General features: G+C 25.1%; 1 protein-coding gene across 1 annotated transcript; it reads right to left on the reverse strand.

The window, feature by feature from the left end:
• Window positions 1-10,734: 10,734 nt before the first annotated feature.
• LOC145833008 (ADP-ribosylation factor GTPase-activating protein 2-like) lies at window positions 10,735-15,175 on the reverse strand. The gene is made up of 5 exons (XM_082940211.1): window positions 15,107-15,175; window positions 14,017-14,135; window positions 12,284-12,488; window positions 11,138-11,336; window positions 10,735-10,829 (listed from the first exon to the last, which is right to left on the reverse strand). Exons 1-5 carry the CDS (start codon window positions 15,173-15,175, stop codon window positions 10,735-10,737), a joined length of 687 nt encoding a protein of 228 aa, XP_082796337.1.
• Window positions 15,176-25,214: the final 10,039 nt, after the last annotated feature.

The raw sequence follows: 25,214 nt of genomic DNA on the forward strand, positions 1-25,214 counted from the left end.
AAAGTTAGCAACTGTAAAGTTTAATTTTTTTGTTTTCAGACAATCGTTTTAATTTGAACTATAACGGATGATAAACTTTTTAAACTGCATGTAAAAACATTGTTGTTTTTCGTTCGTCCTTGTAAAAATACTTGTATGAGGTTATTAAAACTTGTTTTCGAGTGTATAATCGGTTAATAAAGTAAAATGTCTTAAATTTATTAAACTTAATTTTATTTTATTTTTAGCAACAATGATATGTTCAAACTTTGAACTGTAATATTTACAGTTGTTTGACAATGACCTTGTTAATTGCTTGTAACAAGCTTTATTGGCTTAATGGGCTTGTAATGTAACAAACTTTATTGGTTTGTTGTTTTAAATCTAACCGTACTTTTAAAAAAACATTTTTAACGAGGTCATTCGAGCTATTAAATGTTTTACCCGGTATTTAAAATCTAAAAATAAAAAAATTTGCTTAAAATTTGTTAGAATATTAAAGATTTTAAAATCAGTACAAATTCACTGGCTTTATATTTTTACGAAAAGAAGTTTAAACTTTTGAGACACATGTAATTGCTTGTTTTGTCAACTAACTCGTGTAAAATGTGAGTTGTTTTTTATGTTAAATCTTGTAGAGAATTACTTCGTATTAATTGGAGCCACAAATGTTTTTCAATTATTTTAAAACATAACAGACTTTAAAGTTAAAATATAAATAAACTAATTGACAAGTGTTGTGGCTAACTAATAGCATATGAGTTTGTAAATTTAAATCTTTTAATGTTTTAACTTGTTTTTAAAATTGATATCAAGTAGTGCATTACGTACATTATAATTGCACTTTCGCACGAACGGTTCGAAAAACAAATCGGCGAGAAGCGGTACGAGGAGACCGAGCTTTATGTACGAGGAGAAGTACGAGGAGATGTACGAGGAGATGAACGAGTAAAGGAAGGAGGAGATGAACGAGGAGAGGAAGGAGGAGATGAACGAGGAGAGGAAGGAGGAGATGTACGGAGAGACGGATCAGAGAATTCCGTAGCGCCAACAGGCCGTTAGGTAAGGCCAGGAGACGGATCAGAGAATTCCGTAGCGCCAACAGACCGTTAGGTAAGGCCAGGAGACGGATCAGAGAATTCCGTAGCGCCAACAGACCGCTAAGGTGAGGACAGGAGACGGATTCCGTAGCGCCAACAGGCCGTTAGGTAAGGCCAGGAGACGGATCAGAGAATTCCGTAGCGCCAACAGACCGTTAGGTAAGGCCAGGAGACGGATCAGAGAATTCCGTAGCGCCAACAGACCGTTAGGTAAGGCCAGGAGACGGATCAGAGAATTCCGTAGCGCCAACAGATCGCTAAGGTGAGGACAGGAGACGGATTCCGTAGCGCCAACAGGCCGTTAGGTAAGGCCAGGAGACGGATCAGAGAATTCCGTAGCGCCAACAGACCGTTAGGTAAGGCCAGGAGACGGATCAGAGAATTCCGTAGCGCCAACAGACCGTTAGGTAAGGCCAGGAGACGGATCAGAGAATTCCGTAGCGCCAACAGACCGCTAAGGTGAGGACAGGAGACGGATTCCGTAGCGCCAACAGGCCGTTAGGTAAGGCCAGGAGACGGATCAGAGAATTCCGTAGCGCCAACAGACCGTTAGGTAAGGCCAGGAGACGGATCAGAGAATTCCGTAGCGCCAACAGACCGCTAAGGTGAGGACAGGAGACGGATTCCGTAGCGCCAACAGACCGCTAAGGTGAGGCCAGGAGACGGATTCCGTAACAATAAACCGGTCAAACGCCGAAGAGATGTACAAGGTTGGAGCGAGTTCCAGCAGTGAAGAAATTTTTTAAACTTTTTACATTTGTTTGTCATTTCGTAAAACTGTATCATACTTTTATTAATTTTGTGTATTTTAAACAAATTTATAGAATTTTCAAAGTAAAGTAATGATTTTTAAACTAACAAAATAAAAGTCGGCGGTCATTTTTCGTTCATTTTTCTATGTAGGGAGTTTTAAGCATTCTTACAAGTGTTAATGAATAAAAATTAATGTTTTTTTCGGAAATCCAAGAATAAATTCTTAAAGTACGAAGGTAAGAAGAGGAAATGTACCGCTAACGCGGTAATTGTCTCTTTTTTGTTTTCTTCTTTTCTCTCAAGCGAGTATAAATTAAGAATATCGCGCGTAATTTGGACTTTTTAGTTTCTACTTTGTTGCAGCAAACTGAAGTCAGTGCAGCTTTTCGCTGCACTTAAGTGTCAATGGTTTCAATCTTGTTGTCGAGTTTATTTCGATTTTAGAACACTTTTTAGCTTTGATTTAAACGTTTAGTTTTTAGTTTTTTTGATTCAAGTATTAACGTGTTTTAAAAGAATTGGTATTTCGATTTATTAGTTTATGTTGTGCAGTATTTTATCATCTTTTCGTTTCGCAATTTCATTGTAAATATAATCATTATCACAGATTCGAACTAAGTTTAAACTAGTATAAGTAAATAATTTATTAAATCTTTAGTAAATAGTAAGTAAGTCATATTAGTTTATTTAAGTCAACTATAATTTAAGCGTTATCTTGGGGACATCTACTACACAAGTTAGAGCGCACTTTGCGTTATAAACCAGGCCAATAATAGTGTATAAGTAGAATCCTTTGATAGCGACCATATATATATTTCTTTTTCATATCCTTATTAATCTAAAGTTTTAACTTACTTAAACTTAATACGTCTTGTTCTATTAATCATTAATAAAGTTATGTGTTATAATTAAGTTAAGTGTATTTTATTAGTGCATTAACATTTTATTCTTGAGTTTTTGTTAGGGTATTCAAGCATAGCTAAACAATCAAACCGTATAGTATAACAAAACTCAGCAAATATATTTTACAATTTGTAAAAACAAAAATAAATTAATAATAAAGTCTTGCAGCAACTCATTTGGTTTTTGATTTTTTTTCTTTTTGATCAGGTTTATCTATTCTTTGTCGGCAAATACTATCTTGGGGATTTGACATTCATGAGTTTCACACACTTAGTGTCGAGATTCCAACGTTGTTAGTGTTTGCCATATTGCGTGTCACTTTTTTTTTGGTTAAAACAAAATTTTAATAATTTTTTGTTTAGTTTAATGTTAATTTAAAGCGCAAGGTAAATTTAAAGGTAATGGCAACTTGCTTGCTTGGACTTTTTTTATTTATTTTTTTTTATTATTTTATTTTAAAAAACGGTATTTGCAGGTAAATGGTTCTCGCTGGTAAAAGTAGAAGTATGAAAATTTTTGCAGGCCACAGTTATATTCAGTATTTGTTTCTACTAGGGATCTACTCGTTTTTGGTTACTTTTAAGGAGGAGGCCTCGCCTATTTAAAATGTAAATTTTATTTTACAGTCTAAATTATACTTTTATTCAAATACTTAAGTCCTAATTATATCTCTATTATTACTAATAAAACTGTATGTGAAACCAACAATTTTAAGTTTTTAATTACTACCGAACTATTTGACAACAATAATGATAGGTCAGCTATTAGGCGTTTTTTGTCTAAAGAATATGTACACATTACAATAAATAAAAAAAAAACAATTACAATAATGTGATGCAACAGAATAACCAATAAAATATTTTGACTTTCATTTTCTTTTATAAGTTAGTTTCAAAACGTGTTGTTTTTTTTTATTTCCTTAAGCATGTTGTAGAGCGATATTTGATATAATCATTTTCAAGCCACTTTTATTGGTAACTTATGACATCTGTGAAAAATTAAAGCTCAAAATATAAACAAGAACTATTTTTCAGTTCTTGTATATTAAAATTCCTTTTTATTCTAGTAAATATTAAGCTTGTTAAAAATCTTCGTATATCAAATATATTGCACAGCACACTTTACTGTTTCAGTGATTTTATTCTGTTGACTAAACTACAAACCAATCATAAAATACTACTAATTGCAAACAGCATAACTGTTTTCTGTAATAACAAATTAAACTTTCTGTTATTAAGTATATTAACAAACTATTTAAAGTTTCTATTTCGATTGCCACTTTTTTAAACAAAAAGCCAGCTGTGTTACATCAAACCAACCATGGTTAATTAAATATTGAAAAATGTAAAAAGACAAGTCTAAAAACTTCTAAAAGAATTTTGCCACAAAAGAATTTTTATTGACAAATTAAGAAAAATTGTTTTTAGGTAAAAAATTTTTCTATGTTATACAATTTGTTGAAAAAAAAAATGTCAAAATATTTGGTCTAAGGACCTGGTGAACGAAAAACTTTTTAAATATTGAGTTGCACACCAAGGATACCTTTTAACGTATTGTTCAGCAAATGTTTAGGAAAAAGTAACAAAACTAACCTGTGTTTTGTTAAAAGTATTAAAGCATGCCAGATTCAGCCTAAGTTATTCAAAAACTCTATATTAATCGCAAATATTCTGATTAGTCTAAATAAACAGTAACTCTTATAATTAGTAATAACGAAATTAAAAAATAAAAGTTTTATTTACTAACACATAAATACAAATAACTATTAGTTTTAGTTACCAGTAAAAAAATTCACATTAAAAAATCTATATTAATCTTGTTAAAGCTTTTAATCAGAAAATCTGAGTAGCTAAATAGATAAATAGCTAAATAGATCAAAATGACTTTTGGTTTTGGTTTTTTGTTTTAGATACAGGTACTTTGGGTAATCTACTAATAATTTCTTTTATGTACTAAATATTTCTACAACACTTTTGTAAGTCTTCTAGTAGAAGTCAGTTTTTCATTAATGTTTGGTTGCCGCTCTTTGAGCCAAAACAAATATCCTAAATAACTAAAAACTGTTATAATAGACCTTAAACTGTCCTGAGTTATCCTGTGTTTTTTTTAATCCTTTAAAAATGCCTAAATAAAGAGGTAATTACCTAGAATGATGTCGAACCAATATCAAGCTGAAATTATGTCGTATTCTATGTAGTTTTAAACCATAATTTTAGGCTTAAAATCAATTTTTTATCAAAGTATATTTTATATAAAAATATATTTTGTTTTAAACAATCTATATTATACATTTAAGATTTAAAAAAATGTTTTACATAAACTAAATTATTTAATTAATTTTATTTTACAATATTGTAATCAACATAATTTAACTGATAAAATCGCTTTGTATTGTAAAATGAAACGATTAAAGATTTAAGATTTATTAGTTTATGATAAATAAGTTTAATTTTGTTTATGTGTTCATTAAAAATAAATTAAATACTTAGCGATTTTTCAAAAATTAGAAATATTCTGAGTTATCCTGATTTTCCTAGATATCTTTACTTGGGTTTGTAGCAACCCTGCAACTTAAAATGTCATCTTTTTACTTTTATAAGTTTAAATAGTTAAAAATATAGAATTTTTATACTTGTTTATTTAGTTCTAGGTAATTTTTTTCTCCAATTTTTTTACACAATTTTTTTTTCTTTGATAAGCTAGAGTCAATTTTAGAATTTTAAAACTTTAAAATTTTACACCAGGTCCAAAAATTTTTTTAGTAGATCCTTAATCTATTTTTTTAACGGTAAAACAAAATAAAATCTGTCTACTTTGACCACGTTAAACAAATACTATAAAAACTCTCTTTTTTTGTAATATTTTATTAGGTTCATATGCTTAAAAAAATTACCAGTAAACTTCTTAAAACTGTGTTTTCTTATCTAAGTTTAAAAAAACATAAAATTAGAAGTTAATAAACAATATGTAACTGTTAATTGTAATCATTTTATTAACTATTAAGTAAAATAAGTTCTGCCTTACAAATAATGATAAAATTTGTTTTATCACTTTGTCAGATTATAACGTTCCTAATACTTTTCTCTAAGTTAAAAATTATTATATAAAATACTTTTTTTAAATATTTTAGAATTGCTACTCTAGAATTTTAATAAAATAGTTGAACAAAATGTATATAAGATAACAGTTTGTGATGATACACTGCAAAAAAAAAGTAACAATAATTGTTTTAAAATCAAAGTGCAAAATCATTTCATTCTTCAAAAATACTTAAATTGTGAAAAAATATTTCGAAAGAATGAAATATAAATTAAATTAAAATATTCGTGTATGTTTTTACAGTAAACTTCTAAAATAAAAAGTAATAGTTACTAGTTAGTTAAGTGGTTTTATTAGTAAGAACAACGACTCTTAAGAATAAAAAGTATTGGTATTTTTTAATAAAGTTTTGTGACATACTTTTTTTTGCTTAATTTATTTGATAGCTTTAAACTGCATTTTCATTATATTTTTTATTTTCAGTTACTAATCACTATAAAGAACTTTTTAAAAGTATATTTTTCTCTTTTATTTTTTGGTTTAACAATCTTGATTATTCAAAAAATAATAATCTACTGATAACCTTAACTTTCAAAAAATAATTTTGATTTAACACAAAAAAATAAATAAACTAGGACTACTTCTAAAAATCAGTTCAGAAAATATTTCTGAACGAAATTTCCAAACATTATCGAACTTTATCAATTCTTTGTAAAACAAATATGTTGTTCTTACAAAAATCTATATGACAAAACCATTACTCAAGTATAAAAGATAACACAACAAAAGCTGTGTTAATAAAAAATTGTTTTTGTATTATTTTCCTAAAATAAAACTACTTTAGTTTGTAATTAATAAAATATCAAGTCAAGCTTTAAATTAGTTTTCAAAAAAAAGTATAAGAACTATAATCGAAGATAGTCTGTATTTATTAACTTTGAATTACAAGTTTACAAAAGAACTTCAACAAATGAAGTTCCGATTTTACACTTAAACTTATATATTTGTTTAGAAGTATTTTTTAGGTAACAAACAAGCTTACCAAAGTTAAAATACTTATACCAAACTGCTTTTACTAGTCATCTTAAACTAGTTTTTAGCTTTTAAAAACTTACAAGATATTAATCCGTTTTAGTAATTAACTTTCGATAAAAATATTATTAACTGTACAAACAATTTCTAAAATAAAGTTTTAAAAGGTATGATTTAATTTTAAATAAATTTAGTTTTGTTAAACTTTTAAATATAGTTTTAATAAACATAACTTAACTAAGATAAACCTACTAAACTTCGGTTTAAACTTTTTCATTTTAATGTTATTAAAATCAAAATTAATCAATTTTAAAATACAAGAAAGTTTACATGCATAAATGTAATTATATTGTTTGTGAGTTTGGTAATGTTATTTCAATACAGAATCATATTAACTAAAACTTAAAGAATATGTTCTTTGATTATTTGTAAAAGAAGAGTTTAGCAAGTATTACACTCGATATTATTTTAATTGTTGTACCATTTAATATTTGTTATATTATTTTACCTGTAATTCAATATTTGAGTATTTGAATTCATATCTTTACATTATAATAATAAAAAGTTTTATTTTATGCAGCAGCTTATTACCTTTTTTCCAGCTTATCTGTTTAGTTATCAAAATTTTGAACTTTTTTTTCTAATTTTTTAGTAAACTTTTATAATAAACTATTTAGTTGTACATAAAACTTCTTATTGATAACAAGTATATAAAGCTTTTAAAAATATAAAAGCTTTCAGCTTAAAATATGTAACAAAGTTACCACTTTATTAAAGAAACAAACCATGAAAAATGACATTATACTATCTTTGTTGAATTTTGCAGAAAAAATAACCAAGTATTTTTAACTTAAGCTGAAAATATCTGATTTAAAAACACTCATTTGTATTCGTAATACTATTTGATATAATAAAAATATAATCATAAGTAAGAATTTATTACGGTATAAATACTTTAAGAAGCATTCTAATTAAAACCGTCTTAGTTTGGCTCCAATCATTGTTACTCTCCTGCTTAAGTAACTAAATTCGAAACCTGGGTTAGTTAATCTTTTTGGCTTTGATAAATTTGAAGTTTAATTAAGTTTATCATTGTATAGTTCACTGTTAACCTTTAAGATTAAAATAACAGTTCTCAACTTATGATTTCGGAGAGTAATATAGCTTCAAGTTTTTATTTGTTTTATTATCAAAACGTTATTTTTTTTCAAACGAGATCTTCAGTTGTTAATAAAATAGATTCTATTGCGTTTTTACACATTTGATTGTTTTTTTAGAGCTATCACTAAAACTTATAAAGTTTTCTTCTATATTTAACTATTTTTTACTTCTATTGTTTACACATTGAGAATAAATAAGTATTTTTGTATGTCTGTGTACTTCAGTGGTAGCTTTCTGGATAAATAAATAAAGAATATAAAGAGATATATTTTTTGATTGCTTTGGTATTTTGATTGTTCATTTTATATGTCGAAGAAAATTGTCTGTGCTGTATTTTAAGTCTGCAAATTATACAAAAAAGCTCCTTTTTACAAAAAATGAGACAAAAATTAAACTAAACAAACAAAGACATAAAAAATATTTTATTTCTAACAGCAGTAAAAGATTTAAATCCCTAAAAACAAAGCTGAGAGCCTTACTTTTAAAATGATACTTTGAAAATCATGGTGTTTAAAACATAAAATTCTAAAGTTTGAAAATACAAAAAAACAAACATTAACTTGAAATTATTTTTAGCTTTAATTTTAAAACAATTTAATTAGGCTGTTTATTTTGATCAATTTAAATCAAACTGACAATAAATGGTTCATTAATAAAAGTATGTGAAAAAAATAACACATAAAGAACTTGTAGAAAGATGACTGGTCAATCTGTAAAATTTCTTATCATTACAAAGATATTGATTAAGATATATTATAGTTCGTGCAAAATGTACAAGTATGTAGCTATCGGAATTAAAATAAAAGTTCCAGCCTTATGAAAAAAAAAACTTATAAATTAGATACAACAGCAGTTAAAAATCAATTTTTTGTTTATAAATACATGTTTTATCTTTGTTTGAACTTACATATTTCAGGCAATATCAAAAAAAATTCTGATAATATATAACTACTTTTTGATGATCTAATGATTAACTTCGTTAAATAGACTATAAAATATGAAAAATAAAACTGTAAAGCAACTTTTTTTTGCACAACTTTGGCTAATGAAATTTTATAAAAAGGTAAAATTGTATATCTAAGTAATAAATTTTATGGTCCTTTAAACAAAGATAAAAATTATTTTTTAATGTTATACTTATAAGTATTACGGAAACTTTACAACTGTTGATTCAAAATTGACGAAATGTATTTATTCAAGAATATATTTCATCTTATTTTCTCTTTTGTCTTATTTCAGGTCTTTATAGACACCTTTTTTAACTTTCATTAGACAGAAAGTTTAAATATGATAATAAAACTAGGCACAGTTTGAAGTAGTTTAAAGCTTAGTTGAAACAAAGTTTCAAAACAAATGTTTTTAAATATTCATTGTATTGTTAGTCTCAAACTCGTCGAGACCTATTTATTTGCTAAGTAACTACTACAAGATATTTATCAAATTGTATGAACTATAATAATAAGTATTGGAAAACGATTTTTTTTATAAAATTTTTATTACACAAGAAAACTGGGAGATACGACAAAAGAAAAAAAATCTATTATTAGAATGTAAAAAAACGAATACCATCTAGAAAGATCTACTAGTATAAGCTGCAAATACAAAAACAAAACTTTTTATGCTTTAATTTTGGAAAATATTTTTATGTATGTTAAAAACAATTCAACTCTTTATTTACTTTTTTAAAAATAAAATCTACTTTTCGTTACAAGAAAAAAAAGGAATATACTCATATTTAATTTCTAAACACTTTTGAAATTCAAGTAGTAGAGCTTATATATGTTACAATTTTCTCTAAAGCTTGCTGAAGAACTATATAAGATAACAAACTTCTTTAAAATTTCTTTTGTTGCATCTTTTGTAAATGGTTGTTTATTTTTTGATTCATAATCTATTAGTTTTGAATTATGTTTACTACTAGTGTTTATTATACATTGAGCTATGTCTTTCATAAATTGACAAACACACATGTTATGTTTTCTTATTTCTTGTTCTTCTTATGATAATTTTACTGTTGTATTTACTTCAATTAAGTTAGTGGGTGCAGCCTCGTATGAAGTAAGTTTTTGCTTTTTGTTGGGAAAGTTCGAAATATCTTCTTGTTTTAAATGTTGCCGTTTGTCATATAATGACATTTTGCTTTTTGTTTCCTTGGCAGTTTCAAATTCAGGCCCGCCATAACCTGCTTCGGATGCAGTAAGTTTTGGTTTCTCGTTTGGTACTTTCGGAATTTTATAATTTTTTAAATGTTTCTCTTGAACAAAAAATAACTTTTTGCTATTTGTTTTTTGGGCAGCGTTATTTACTAACTTTTCAAAGTTTTGTGTACATTTCCTTCTTAATTTTCACAGTAGGCAATTTTCTCCTCCTGAAGTGTTTTTTCTGATATTTCACAACATTTTTGTTTTTCAAAAGTTCTCTGAAGATCGAGTTCTTATTCTCCAATATTTTTGTCAGAGTTTTGTAATTTATAGTAATTTAGCTTATATATGTGAATGTATTCTCTTATCTTTGCTGAATTTTTATAATAGTTATGAAATTTATTTAAAATTTCGTTCGTTGCATCTTTTGTTGGAGCTTAAATGTTTTTTAACTGATATATCGCTAATTTAAGCTTAGGTTTACTATTAGTGTTTGATTTCCATTTAGCTAAATCTTTCAGAAAATAAAACACGCACGTGTTATGATTTATATTTTCTTGATCTTCTTGTGACAGTTTTGTTGTTGTATTTACTTCAATTAAGTTAGTAGCTACTGTATTTTTTAACTATTTTGTCTCAATAACTTTCAGTGAAACTTTTTCTTCTGATTTCGTGTTCCAAGAGTCCAACGCAACATTTACACTGGGTCCTTTGGAAGCTGCTACAAAATTTTTATTATATACTGGTTTTTGTTTAATTTAATATTACTACATTCAAATTTTTCTACCTAAATATATTATTAGATCCTGAGTCACAATATGACTTTTTTTAAATTTGTTTAAATTACTGGTTGTATTTTCAAAATGCTTTTTTTTTCAGACAATACGGTTTTAAATTAATTGTATAATTGACTAAAAAAATTATAAGTTTATATGATCTGATAAACTTTTGGAATCAAAGTTAAAATATTTAAACAATGAACAATGAACATCTAAGTAAAAAAGAAACACTAAATAAATAAGTACCAACCAGTTTTGGGTGCTTGAATCTTGTTGTTGGACGCATTGGTGATTCTGGTAACACTCCTGCTAGCAGGTTTGTTACTAGGTTTAGGTTTTCTGGCACCCGATTTCATACTGGCTGTCATTATCAATTTGCTGGAAAAGTCTCCTTGCTTTTTAACTTGAAATTCTTTTATTGGTTCGTCTTGCAATGGTAAATGGATCACCTAATTAATAAACAGTAACACAAATAAAATAGTAGTATATACATATTTAGAATAACTAATTAATGTAGGTTGATCGCCTAAAGTTTAAAATAAATATAATATAGTATTTAGCAAATATTAAAAAAACATTAGTATTTTTAAAGAATAAGTTAAGACCATAAGGGGGTTGCCATGTTTTTTACAAGTTGATTTTTATAAAGTTTTTAATAAGCTTGAAGTTGCTTTGAAATTTTTTTTTTAATGTTTGAATTATTTTTAGTAATTACCAGTCAAAGTCGTGCCGAATAATAGGTTCCTTTTGGGAAGGGAAAACTTAAACATCGAAAAAAGACTATTTTATCTAAAATCAATCTTCTCCAACATTTTTCAAGGAATCTTCGTCTAGCTTTAACAGTATAACCTTTATACAAAATAACGTTACGTTGGAATACATTTTATGAAAAACATATTTTTTGAAAACAAAAAGATTTTTTTTATTTTTTGCCATAAATTTTTATTTTAAAAAATATTAAAATACACATGTAACGTTTTTTCTTATAATAAAAGAAATATTGTTCTTTAATTAAAGAAAATTGCTTATAAATAGTAACATAAAGATTTTCACATGATAAAGATTTTCAGAGAAAATTGACCCTGAAAATTCGCAGTTCATACGTTTGTATCGAAAACCTTTTAAAAAAAAAATTATCTGAAAAATTAAATTATATTTTTGAATTTTTGATTGTAGTTTATACTTTAAACTTTCATGTTAAAGCCTAGCTTAATTTTTGTAAAATAAAGTGATGGAAAAGCTTTAATGAAGTACTTAATATTTAAATTCCAAACAAAATGTTAATTAAGCACCAGTATTTTTGTAGATTAGAATTAAATTTACAAACAAAGTTATGGCTTAAATTATGGCAAAAATTTAAGAACTTGCTTACTCAAATACTAAAACTAATACTCACAATTGTACCGTATATCTTCATGGCATCTTCCGCATTCCTCCCCACAATCGCCTTGTACCTGGCTGCCACGTTACTGTTGTACTTCTGCTTGCTGTCCTTGGTGGTGCAGCCGTTGCTCCTGAAGTACGAGGTTGCTTTCATGTTGCCGCCCACCTGCATCGACCTCAGCTGCTCCCATGTCCATTTCTGGTCCAGTTGGACTGACCTGATGATGATGTATATAAAAAAAATATTATAGTTTTAGTGTATATTGTTGCATAATGCTATAATACAAGTATAAGTAAGATCAGCAATAAAGATAAATGTTAATTTGTGATATCATTTTGTGTATAAAAATATATTTCAGTCCACTTCTGATGTCTAATGAGTTTTTTTTATCGTTTTTTAGTCATATAACTTTTATTTTTAAACTTTTTTAAAAATTTTTGCGTCATAATTTTCTAAATATCTCAAGGAGCATTTCCGAAAAAAACTGAGATAGTTATCTAAAAAAAACGTAGGAGAGATAGATTATTTGTTTTCTTTTTTGTTTCTTTAGTTTGTGCCTGCCATAAGCAGCCTGTTGCAATTTGTAGCAAAATAAAAACTCTACAAAGTAAGTTTAATATTTGAAAAAAGTTAATTACCCCCTGCCCTATGGCTTTGTTGCATTTCAAACTCATTTGAAATCTATTTGTAAATTTTAGCTATTTGAAGATATTTTGTTTAAAGGAGTATGTAATGAACTATATATAAATTTAAGTAGCCTATTGTAGTGTAGTTTGTTTTTACATGCTTTATAATGACTGAACTATTGTATATAAAATCACATAAAACAAGAATGCGCTGAGTTTTTTTATTTAAGTAAAAAATCAAGAATTTATTGTAAATAAAGCTATTAATTTTTCTAATATAAAGTGTAAACTATTCTTAAACTCTATTTTTTCAACATTAAAAGTTTCTCAACTTATAAGCTATTAACTGTGAGGTTAGATGATAGTTTTTAAGTATAATGAGTAAAATATAGTTTAGATTTGTATAATTCTGTGTTAGATACCTAATAAAACTTAGGGCATAGGGGGGTTAAACCACCTTTTTTGCAATTTAATCTGTTTTATAGGGTTTTAATTGAGCTAGAAAATATTTTTCACATATTTTCTAAAATCAAAATAATTTTTGAGATATAGCAGGTCAAAGTCGGAGACTATAATAGGTTCCTTTAGAAACACTCAAACTAAAACGGCAAATAACTAGAAATCACTAAAATTCTATCTCTTATGTTTTTTGAGAAAAATACCTAAAACTTTTAGGAAATGTTCCTTGCAATATTTAGAAAATTCTGATGAAATAAAATTAAAAAAATAAAATTTTATGACAAAAAGCAATAAAAATATTGTTTACTTTTTGATTATTTTTAAATAAAATTTTTATCTTGTAATTTTTTGAAAGTTCTTTCAGATAGAATTTTCTAAAAATATTAAGGAGTGTTTCCTGAAATTTTGAATCATTAATCTCAAAAAACATAGGAGGAGATAGATTTTAAATAAAACAGTCTTTTTTTGCAGTTTTATTTTGCACCTCCTATAAGGAACCTATTGTTGCCTCGTACCTTGACTTGCTTTATCTCAAATATTATTTAGAACTTTTTTAATCTGTAAAAAAAAATTCTTTTAGCTTAGTTAAAACTCTGTAAAACAAGATCAAATTGTGAAAAAAGTGATTTATTCCCCCACTTATGCCCTTAATAAAAATACCTGATAAAAGTGAGGTGGACACCCAGTGATCTGTGAACTCCTGAGCAGTCAATACAGAGAAACACTCCGTATGGTATTGATGCCCATGTAGGGTTCTTTGCACCACAGTCGAAACATACCTGTTATATAATTAACATATTCATCTAAAATTAAAGTCTAGAATATAGTAAAAAAAACACAAATTTTGCAAAACATTTGATAAGTAAAATAAATTATAGGTATAACTAGAATACCAAATTATTTTTGAAGTGCCAAAGGTTTTAAGTAATCTGGTTTATATGCTTTTTTTGTTATACAGTTATGTTTTTAATTAAAAAATAAATTATTTTAACCAAATAACATATAATGTTTTCTTTAAATAAAATAGTAAACTTTTTCATAATTATTAGTTTGACCAATTAATTTCTATGTATAAGTTTTTAGAAAATATTGTAAAACAAACAAAAATATAATTATTAAAATACTGTCTAAAAACAAAGCTTAAAAACATTTTTGCTGTAGGTTTAAACACACAGATTAAAGTTACATTAAAAAATAATTCTATAAATATCCAATATAGTGTTATATTTGTATTAATCCTGTACAGTGATATATTTTTTTTTTAATTTGACTAATCAAACAAATAGTTATATTGAAAAACTTAGTTTTTACATAAAGTTGATAACATTATTGAAACATTTATAAAAGAATCAGAATATTGCTAAAAAATATAACTTTGTTTCAAGTCAAAAAAACCACTATATTTTAATGCAAATGTCTATATTACTTTCAGTAGCTGGAGGTCATTATACAGAAACTATATAAAAATAGTAAAGTTTCAATTAATTCTTTTTAGTAAAATAACATAAATTGTAATAAAATAATAAAAAAAGTTCATTTCTTAATATTTAAGAAGAAAATAAAGTAAAAGAAATAAAAACAATTATTTTTGTTTAATCTAATATTTGGTACATTTAATCATTTTTAAAGTGAAGAAAATTCTAAGAGTTTTTTACTTGCTGCAGATAAACACATTTTGTATAATTTACTTATTACTGAAGAATTTTTAAGCTTCAACAACGAGTTATTCTTCAGTTAAATAAAAACTGACCTTATTAGTTTTGACAGACTGAAGTTTCTTGAAAATTAGCCTAATGTCATCCAGTGGTGCAACAGTCATTTTAATATACTTCACCTTGCTAAATAATCTGAAAAATTTTAAAACAAACTATATTTTTTGATATCAGTTTAAAATATACTTTTTAATGCTTATTATGGTAAAAAACCATTTAAAAAGTATTTTAAATCTTAAAACTTTACTTAAATATCAACTAGAATTTGAATTGTTATTTATATGAGATAACTTAAAAAACAATAATTTTTTAAAATTGTTAATTAAGACAAATAAAATCTTTACATCATATTTTTTTCATACTTAATTTGTCAAAAAAAAAAGGGTTTTGTAGTGGACTGTGTTAGTATATTATAATATTTAATCTAGTATTAAAGTACTAACTAAATAATTTGTTTTTAGTTAAGTTTTGTGTGTTTTTTATCTTTTACTGAACCTTAAACATCCTATTTTATAGAATTTTGTTTTAAGTTATAACTAAAAATATCAAACAGTATTACAAACACATATACACTGATACTTAATTCTTTAACAACTTGGGAAAATAATTTTTTCTAATTATAATTGTTATTTGTAATTCTAATTTGTAAAAAAAAATATGATAAGTAAAACTTCAATTAAGTGGTTTATATAAAGTTAGAACTTAGTAAACAAGTTTTCAAGTTTTTTTGATGCAAATGTACACTACAATTATAAATAGTTAAAAGTTTTATCAGATATTCCAGCGAATAAACTATATATTTATATACTAATATTAATCATAATAAACACTTAGGTCTTCTATAACTTATTACTATTTTGTTAAGCAACAGTTATAATGATAAACCATCTTCATTCACAGTTAAATAGTTAAAACATTCTACTAAACCTCATCAATATTTTAATTGTTTTTTTTATAGTAAAAAATAAAGTTAGCTAAACATTTATTTTCATTTAGGGCAGTTCATGCTTTTTAAATTCTGCAGTCCTACTAAAATAATGACATATACTACTAAATTTTAATGAACATGTTATAAAAGTTTTGTCCGCCCAAATAGTACTAAGTAACTTTTCTAAAAGATTAATCAAATACTATAGTTTGGATTTTTAGATAATATAATCTAACTTTGTTTGTTTAGTTTTTATAAAATATAACCTAAGAAATTAGAAGACTGATTATTTTCAAAAGAGTTTTTATCAGGTCTTTTTTTTCCAATACTCAAGATCTAAAACCTTAAAACTACTTATAATATTACAACAATTTATAACAGTAGAGTTAATTGAAAACTGTTAATTTAATAATATAAATTTTTCAAAAGCTGTTTACATAATTTTTCAACTATAAGTTTATTATCTTAGAAAATAAAAATTTATACTTTTGCAACATTTTATTATAAAATCTATCTGCAGTCTTTTAATCTATACTTTTGTTCAAAACTTTGAGGACTCAAGCTTAAAAATTAAATAAAAAGATACATTTTTTGTGAACCTTTGTGACCTCAATTTTTAGAAGATATTTCCCAAATATTTAGGAGAATTTGTCAGAAACTTTTTTTTTAAATATAATTTCAATATACTAAAACTAAATAGTTTTTTTTATTGTAAAAAACAAAAAAAAAAGTTTAAAAACCATACTAACAGATTTTTCAAAAAATTAAATTAGACTAAGAAAGTGTTTAATAGGTTGCCCATAAATTAGAGGATATAAAACTCTCAATAAAATAGCGTCTTTTAACTATTTAGTTTGCACCTTCCATAAGAAAACCCAAAAAACCATCTCACTTCAGTCAGTTGTATTTCAATAAAAACTTTGCATTTAAAAATAAAGTATAGCAGCTCAGTTGTTTGTGCAAAATATTAGACTAAGAATATTGATTCATCCTCTATGCCAAAAGTAGGCAGGCCAAAAAATATATTTTTTTATTTAGCTCAAAAACATACTTTTTAATATTTTTTTTAGATAATAAAATTAAAGCAATAGACTATCTTTTTAAGACAACACCAAATTTTTTTAAGGGTTGCCACTGGTTTTTGGCAGGTTTTAAAAAGTATACTTGTTTTAGGGTCTATTTTTAGTTCATAATTAAGTTTGTAGTAAAAAACTGAGGTATATAAAATTTCATCATTGGAAAGATACTGTAAAGCTACGTTAAATGTTTTTTTTTGATAAAAGATAATTTGAACTAAAAAATTTAATTATCTATACAAAAGATTTTTGTGTCAAATTAAAAATTTTCTACTTAACATGTAATAATTGTTTAGAATTCAAGGTTTTTCCAACTTTTTTAAACCCTAAATTCTCAAACTCCAGGTTTTTCCAGGGTTCCAGATTAAGTTATATTTTCAGTTTGGTATTGGTGTGACTTCATGCTAGGTAATTATTAAACATTTTTAATGATAGAACTAGTATTATCTTTGAGTATCCTTATTTTTTACTATCAAGTATATCTTAAGTAATTGTAAGTTTCTCTTTGGATGAAAGAAAAAAAGAAAAAGAAAGAAAAATGTGAACGCTCACAACTAAGGCCGATGGATTGGTGTGGAGAAAGACTTTTCGGTCAATGAGCTGCACACCATTTACTTGTAACTAATTCTTTGAGCTAACTTAAAAACAATAATGAAAAAACAAAAACTTAGAAAGTATCTGTATATACAAATTTTTTTTTAAGTTTAAATATGGTATCCACCCTTTTTTAACCCATTACTGCCAATATTTACCATGGAAACCATAGTCTACCATGGGCTCCACACCGTCTCCTCCCCTAGATTTATATTTTTATGATCATGTGGTTACTTTGGAAGGTAATTAACACCAACTACAATTGTCAACTGATTAAGTATGCATATTGATTTTTACTGAGTAAAATAACTAAACATTACCAAAAACAAATATATATATATATGCTCCTTGTAACTTAGAACTTTAGTGAAGTGTTTCCCATATTTTTTATTCAAAAATTTCAAGTGGATGTTTTACTAAGAATATTGTTTGTCACAAAACAAGATGAAAACAGGTGATTTCCCTTTTTTAACACGAATCACTTTATCTTATCTATTCATACTTTTAGTTATTAACTGCTCTATCAAGAAAAACTTATTGGAATGTTAGAATAATTACAATCTATGACATTTTTTTTAACATTAATGTATATGCTTTAAAAGTTTAATTGATTTTAACAAAACAAATATTATTTAAAATATAATTGATCTACAGGTAAATGAGTTATATAATCGATATAAAAAGCACTAACTGATTGTAATGTATAATTTTAGATTACTTATTCTATGAAAGTATAAAGTATAGTCTAAATTTCATACATGAGAACAAATTTAAAATGCAATGTACTAAAAACTTTGGTGGAGCTTTATGTTTCTAAGAAAGTACTGTATAGCTGAGTAAATAATGAGCTAAAATAATTTTAACACCTTTAGATTGTTTTTAATTAAATTTTTAAACAGTCACAAAAAGTTACATACAAATTCTTTAAATATTTAACAATAAACAATTATGCAAATTAAAATGACTGCAGTTTTAATAACTTAATAAAAAATTATAGTTTTAAAAAAAATTTATACAATTCAGAGCTAATTTAAACTGTTAAGAAAGTATATGTTAAATAAAAATAAATTTAAGTATTTACTAGTTTTAGCTCATTATCTTTAATTTCAAAGTACTTTTTTGATTTATTTACCAATCTGAAAACAGTTTTATTTTACTGTCAGCACTAGTGTTGAAATATATTTTTAGGATGCTAAATTTTTCATATTATTAAAAATTTAGGGAAGTTGCTTATTTAAACAAAATAATTGGAGTAACTTTTTTGAACTTTGATTGTATTTTAAAATTCAATTTTAAAATTCACAGTGTTGATGTCAGTTATAATGTAGAGTAATGTGATTTAGGATCGGACTAACATTACTCAAACGTAAAATTTTTAGTGATATAGTTAAAACTTATAATCATTGATAAAATAAACTAAAAAGTACACTTAAGCATAAATAAGTCAAGGAAGTAATATGAATAAATTGCCTTAGACCTAGACTAAAGAGTCAAATTTAGGTTTTACAAAGCCATAAAAAGTTTCAGGCTGACTATAATTAACTTTAGCTTTATTATAAAAGAAAAACTGAGTTCTTCAAGCAAATTATCAATTCAAGTTACCTAAATAGGTTATTCAAGAAGGTAAAAAAAGTAACAATTTTTTTTCTAGGCAGCTTTGTCTAAAGTAGAACTTGATACTGTTGGGACAAAATTCTATTTACAATGTTTATTATGAAAACTATTTACAATTATAGTTCATTATATATACTCAATCTGTATAATCTTCTTATACTTTTTCAACCATTTAAGTAATTTTTTTTGTGTAGGATTTTTTTAGTCTACGAAATAAAATTAAATACTAAAGTTGGTAATGTTTTTCTTTTTCCTTTCCTTAGTAAAGTAGGACAGTTTTCAAATAATTTACACAGAGCTTGTCTCTTAAAAAATATTTTTTACCTAATTAGGAAGAAAACTAATTTTCATTATATTTTAAAATAAGTATTTTCGATCGTTTTGTTTTAAGTATGTTTTATAATTCAACCTACTTAAATTAATAAAGAAATGCCAAATCTAATAAAAGTATTAATCTGTTTTTTTTATAGTAACATCTTAAACAAAAATAACGTTATTAGGGTTATATTCTTTGAGCGCAGTAGCCTTTATTACAAACAAAAAAAAAAAATATAAACTCAAAACTAGTTTTTATGCATTTTAATACATAAAACAGTTAACATTAAAATTCTTCTGTAATAATGTAAATATTTGTTATCATAGCAGATTTTTTTCATTAAACTTGTTGCTAAAATTAAACAAACAGTAGGTTTTAGTTTATAAGAAAAAAATATTTGTTATGTTCGTAAAAGCTTAAATTATTTAAAAACTCGTAATAATTTTGCAACTAGGCAACAAAATAATTACAGCTTATATTTTTATGTAAAAGTATTAGGTAAACTACATATTTTTAACTTAGAATGAAAAAATACCTCAACACTTTATTTGAAATGAGTACAAAGATTCTTTTCTAAAAATAAATTTTAAACAAACTATTGGGTAACCGTTAAATATTGCATAAAAAACAAATTACAATTTCAGAAAATTTTAAAATCAAAATAATGATTTAAATTACTTATGCATAAAGAAATTTGAAAAAGTAAGCAGTTGTTAACGAGCTGAATTTTTTTGACTTTCTTATTCTAATTTTAATAGTGTAAGAAAAAACAACAAGCTAACAATAATAGTTGCAAAGCTGACAAAAGCGTCGTTTCTTACGCAGCTACAGTTGTTCGTTGTCATTTGATAAAACGGTAGTATCACCGACTCATCTCTTTAGTTCTGAAAGTAAAAGTTTACATCCTTAACAATTTTCATATAATTTCGTATTAAAAAATGTAAACTAGTATAAAATTTGAAAAAGAGAATATTTTATAATTTAAACTAGACTTTATTTAAACAGTTTAATATTTTCAGATTACAAAGATTTAACTAAGCTTATCAATAATGTTTGTAACAACGATAAAATATTAAATAAAGTAATAGTTTGAATGAATTTCTCTTGATACTTAAACATTAGATTTTAATCCGTCTAACTAAAAGATCAAACAAAAATAATTTCAAAAATTGAAAAGGTCATAAAAAGCTAAACTAAGTGTTATCAATTAATTTTTAATTATTAAAATTATTTAAATTAGTATAACTAGTTGTAATAAACAAAGAACATTTTAAAAAACAAAACAACATTAATAAAAATCAGCTTTTAAACTTGCATTAACAGTATAAAATAAAAAACTTATGTTTTTTTTTTAATTTTTTTATAGTTATTAAACTATTACTACATTTTTTTTCGTCAATGTATGTCTTTTTTTAAATGTTGTTTTAAAAAATTTCTACTGTTGAAATATTTAATCTACAAACTAATTTTAATTAATATCAATTAAAATACTTAACAAACTCTAACTGTTCTATAAAACTCTAACTCTGAGGAAGAAGTATAACCAATAGGCAAGTGATTAACACGTAAGCTTAAAGCAAAACACTAAATATAAAACACATTAATTAGTCAGTGTTGCCAAGTCTATTGGAGAACAATCATGTATTTCTAATTTTTTTTTTATTCTTAACAGGTAAATGAAGCGTAAGTCAAGTTTTTAAGGCATTGTTCAGATAAATTTAAGCATTTAGGGTTTTGTTGTTCAACTTAAAAATTTTTTAAAAGGTGTTTATTCAAAAAAATGTCTGTAAGCATGAAATTTGAAATAACATTGTCCTCTCGCTCATTTTGGTTTGTCTACATAATGTGTTTTTATTTTAAAGCTAACCGTAAAATAAAAACAAAAAGTGGGAAATTCAATAAAAAAAGATGAAGTGAGTTTTTTAGTTTGTTTGTAGTATTGACTAGACAACATAAAGTTATTTTTTTCTTACAAAACTGTCAAAATAGTAATTTAAGGTGATTTTTATCGTCATTTAAAACATAAAATTTATAAGAAAGCCAGTATTTAATTTAAAAAAAAAATGTTTATGATACATACTTTTAAAGAATTAAATGTTAATATTAGTATATTGTTTTAAATTAATTTTGAGTAAAGGTACTTTTATTAAAACATTATCTAGCTGTTTAAATAGGAAAAAATGTTCATGGCTAAAATTTTATAACTAGTGGTAAAAGCTAGAGAGAAAAAATTAAGTCTAAGACAGCTTATCTCTTTAAGCTCTTCAATCATTTAATCTTTTTTTTCTTCAACTATAATACAGAGAAGTAGGTCCCTCTTACAAAAACTCTTTTCAGCTTGTAGGAATGATTATTAAATCATTAAAAACATTTATATAAAAGTCTATTTAGATTTATAATAACGTTAGATTTTGTTACATCAAAAGTACTGGAGATAAGGTTTCTTGGCTCAAAAAATTTAGTATATAAAAGAAAAGTTATTTAAATAAGTCAGTCTTAAAGTTGTTTTAGAGCAAAATGGTATATTTAAAAAAAAAAGCTACTAACTTAAAATATTTTAATAAAAAAATAGAAAAATATTTTTTTTTTTAAAGTTTAACTTTACTGTATTTTATTTATCTAAAGATTTTTAGGGTTGTTTATGGAATCAAAAGTGTAATATTAGGACATATCAGGTCAGTTAAATCAAATACAGAAATCTGCTTTTTGAATACGCACTATTTAAGAACAAACTTTCATGTTGAGTACGCAATTAGAACAAAGCTCAATCGTGCGTTTTCAAGACAAACATTACTGTATTCAGTTTTTAACAGTTCTAAAATTTTTACAAATATATAGCTTTAAATTACAAATTCAAACACAAAAATTATTCACGGATTTTAACTAGGTGGTTTGCTGTTCATTCTAGTTACTTGGCTGCTTAGATATTTATTCAAAAGACAAGGGCAATGTTAAAGGCATTTTGAAAATATCAGGATGGCTATAGCTTCTTTTTAGGTTCATAAGAAAACGTTTAAATTGAATTTGTTGAACCAAGTTAAATATATGAAATTTGGCTAGTCAAATATATGTGTTACAAAATCAGTCTTGTCTAAATGTAATTCTTGTTTTTACCAATTTCAGTCAAAATAATATACTAGTGGCAGAATACTTCAATATATAAACTTAAAACATTTAAGATTATAATTTGCACATATAACATCATTTAAAACACTTTTTTTGACATTTAGAATAATAAATTAGTAATAGACAAGTACTTAATTAATTAAAACTATTATATTTATTGTATTTGTTTTTAAAGATTTTAAATAAGAAATAATATATTATTTCAAACTTGATTTGAGTAAGGATAATTTCGTTAAAATATATAAAAGTTTAACAGTATAAATATGAAAAAACGTTCATGATTAAACTTTTTCGCCACTAGTAGTAGAAAATTAGAGAAAAAAAATTAATCTATAACATCTGATTTGTAAAAGCTATTTATTAAAATAAGTTTTTATTATAAACTCATTAAAAAATTATATTAAACTATAAATAGCTTAATAATCACGTTAAGTAAGTGTTTTTAGTTCAAATTACTATTGATAAGATTACACTGCTCAAAAATGTTTAATATATAAAGAAAGTGTTATTAGAATATGTCAGTCTGTAAAGTTTTTAGTAGAGGAAGGGTATTAAAAACAATTTAGCTATAAAAATTATAGCTTTCAAGATTTTTGTATATTGCGTTTTATTTAACTAAAGATTAAAAGTGGTATTCATGAAATAAAACGTAAGGTATTAGGATATATCAAGTCAAATTAGTTACGTCAGTTATATCAAAGGCAGCCATCTGCATTTTGAAAACGCACCTTTTAGGGACACACTTCATGTTGAATACGCAGTTGGAACAAAGTTCAAATGTGCGTAACCAATACAAAGATTACTGTATTTAATTTTAATTAATTTTAAGCATACAGTTTGCACATAAAACAATATTTAAAACTATTTTGTCATTTAGAATATTAAACTAGTAATAAAACTAGTAATTAATTTAACTAAAAATATTGTATTTATTGTAAATGTTTTTAATGATTTGAAGTGGAATAATAAAAAACAGTTTTTATCAAGATTTGAGTAAAGATAATTTCATTAGAATATGTAAAAGTTAAACAGCTTAAATAGGAGAAAAGTTTTATGGCTAAAATTTTCAACACTAGTAGTACAAAGTTAGAAAAAAAATCTATAAAAGCTAATTTTTAAACTATTTATCATAAAAATAAATAAGTTCTCAACAAGAGATTTTAACATTCTTGAAAATTCTGGATTTATAAATAAATCTGTATATAAACGTTGGATTACTCGGTTCAAAGTCATTTGTAAGGTGTCTACACCGTTGACAGTTTGAGACAGTAGTTTAGCTTAAGGAAAATTTTGTCTATGCTTTTTTCTAGTTAGTTATGGTTTTTTTACAAACAGTATCGCATATTGTAAATTTATTTTAAAATTACAAAAGTTTTCTAATAAAGTTTGTTATAGCCGATAGCTTACGTGATTGAATTTTCTTTTGTTTAACACAGTTTTTATTTTTTCATGCTTAAGAATCTGACTACTAAAATAAAATAAACCTTCTTTAGAATACATGAAAGTAAAATTTTGCTTCGCATAATGTTTAATAAACAACTTAGTGCATATTAACTTCATAAATGACATAAAAACATTTTTGAAGTGTACAACTCTAGCTCTGGTTTAGAAACAGTGCGTAGTCATTTTTTCTTTACTATATCTCTTTTTTTTTTTAATTCAGGGCGAGCGTAGGCTTCAGGATAATACACTTAAACCGCCGCTATTTTACTTATAACACATATTAAGTAAATTTTTTATTTTATAGTTTGTACTTTTTTATTAAACAGTTAACAATGAAAGAAATTTAACAGAAAATTATACAATAAAATAAAAACATGTCAATGAACCAACAACTTTATTACATTTGGAAAACAATAATTCCTGCTTTGGAGAATCACAAATGCAGCTCTCTGTTTAAAAAACCTGTGGATCCTGTAGCGCTTAGAATACCTGTTAGTTTTTTAGTAGTGTTTTCACTTACATTTTCTAAACATTTTTTCAAGAACAATCCTGTTAAGTACCTCTAGTGTAAGGTTCGCCATATTTAGTCAAAAATTCTTGTGTCAAATGGAAATTTGATTTTCAGACTTATATTTCTAAGGTTGTGTTTAAAAAGCAATTTCAAGCGGAACATAACTGAGTGTTTTAAAACTTTTACCAGAAAAAAACAAATTAAGACTGTTTAAAACGTTTAACAAATTACTCTAAACAAATAAAGTAACTAATGGGTACAATTTTTTAATATATTGAATCTTTTTTAATTACTTTAAAATAATTTATGACTGTACTGCGATTTTTTTAGTTTAAAACTTTTACATATGTAATTTTAAAATTTTATCAAAACCTTTATCATGTTCTTAAAATTGTTGTTAGTAATGTTAGAGTTTAATAGTATGAAATAGAAATAATATTTTGTGCATAAAATTTTGCCTTGATAAAAACTGACAGGACTATCACAGCATTATCAAGAAGCCAATGTGCATAAACGACATCAAGAAAAACCTACGTAC

The sequence above is a fragment of the Thalia democratica genome, chromosome 4 (genome assembly GCF_965202585.1).
Source record: "Thalia democratica chromosome 4, ktThaDemo2.hap1.1, whole genome shotgun sequence".
NCBI lineage: Eukaryota > Metazoa > Chordata > Thaliacea > Salpida > Salpidae > Thalia > Thalia democratica.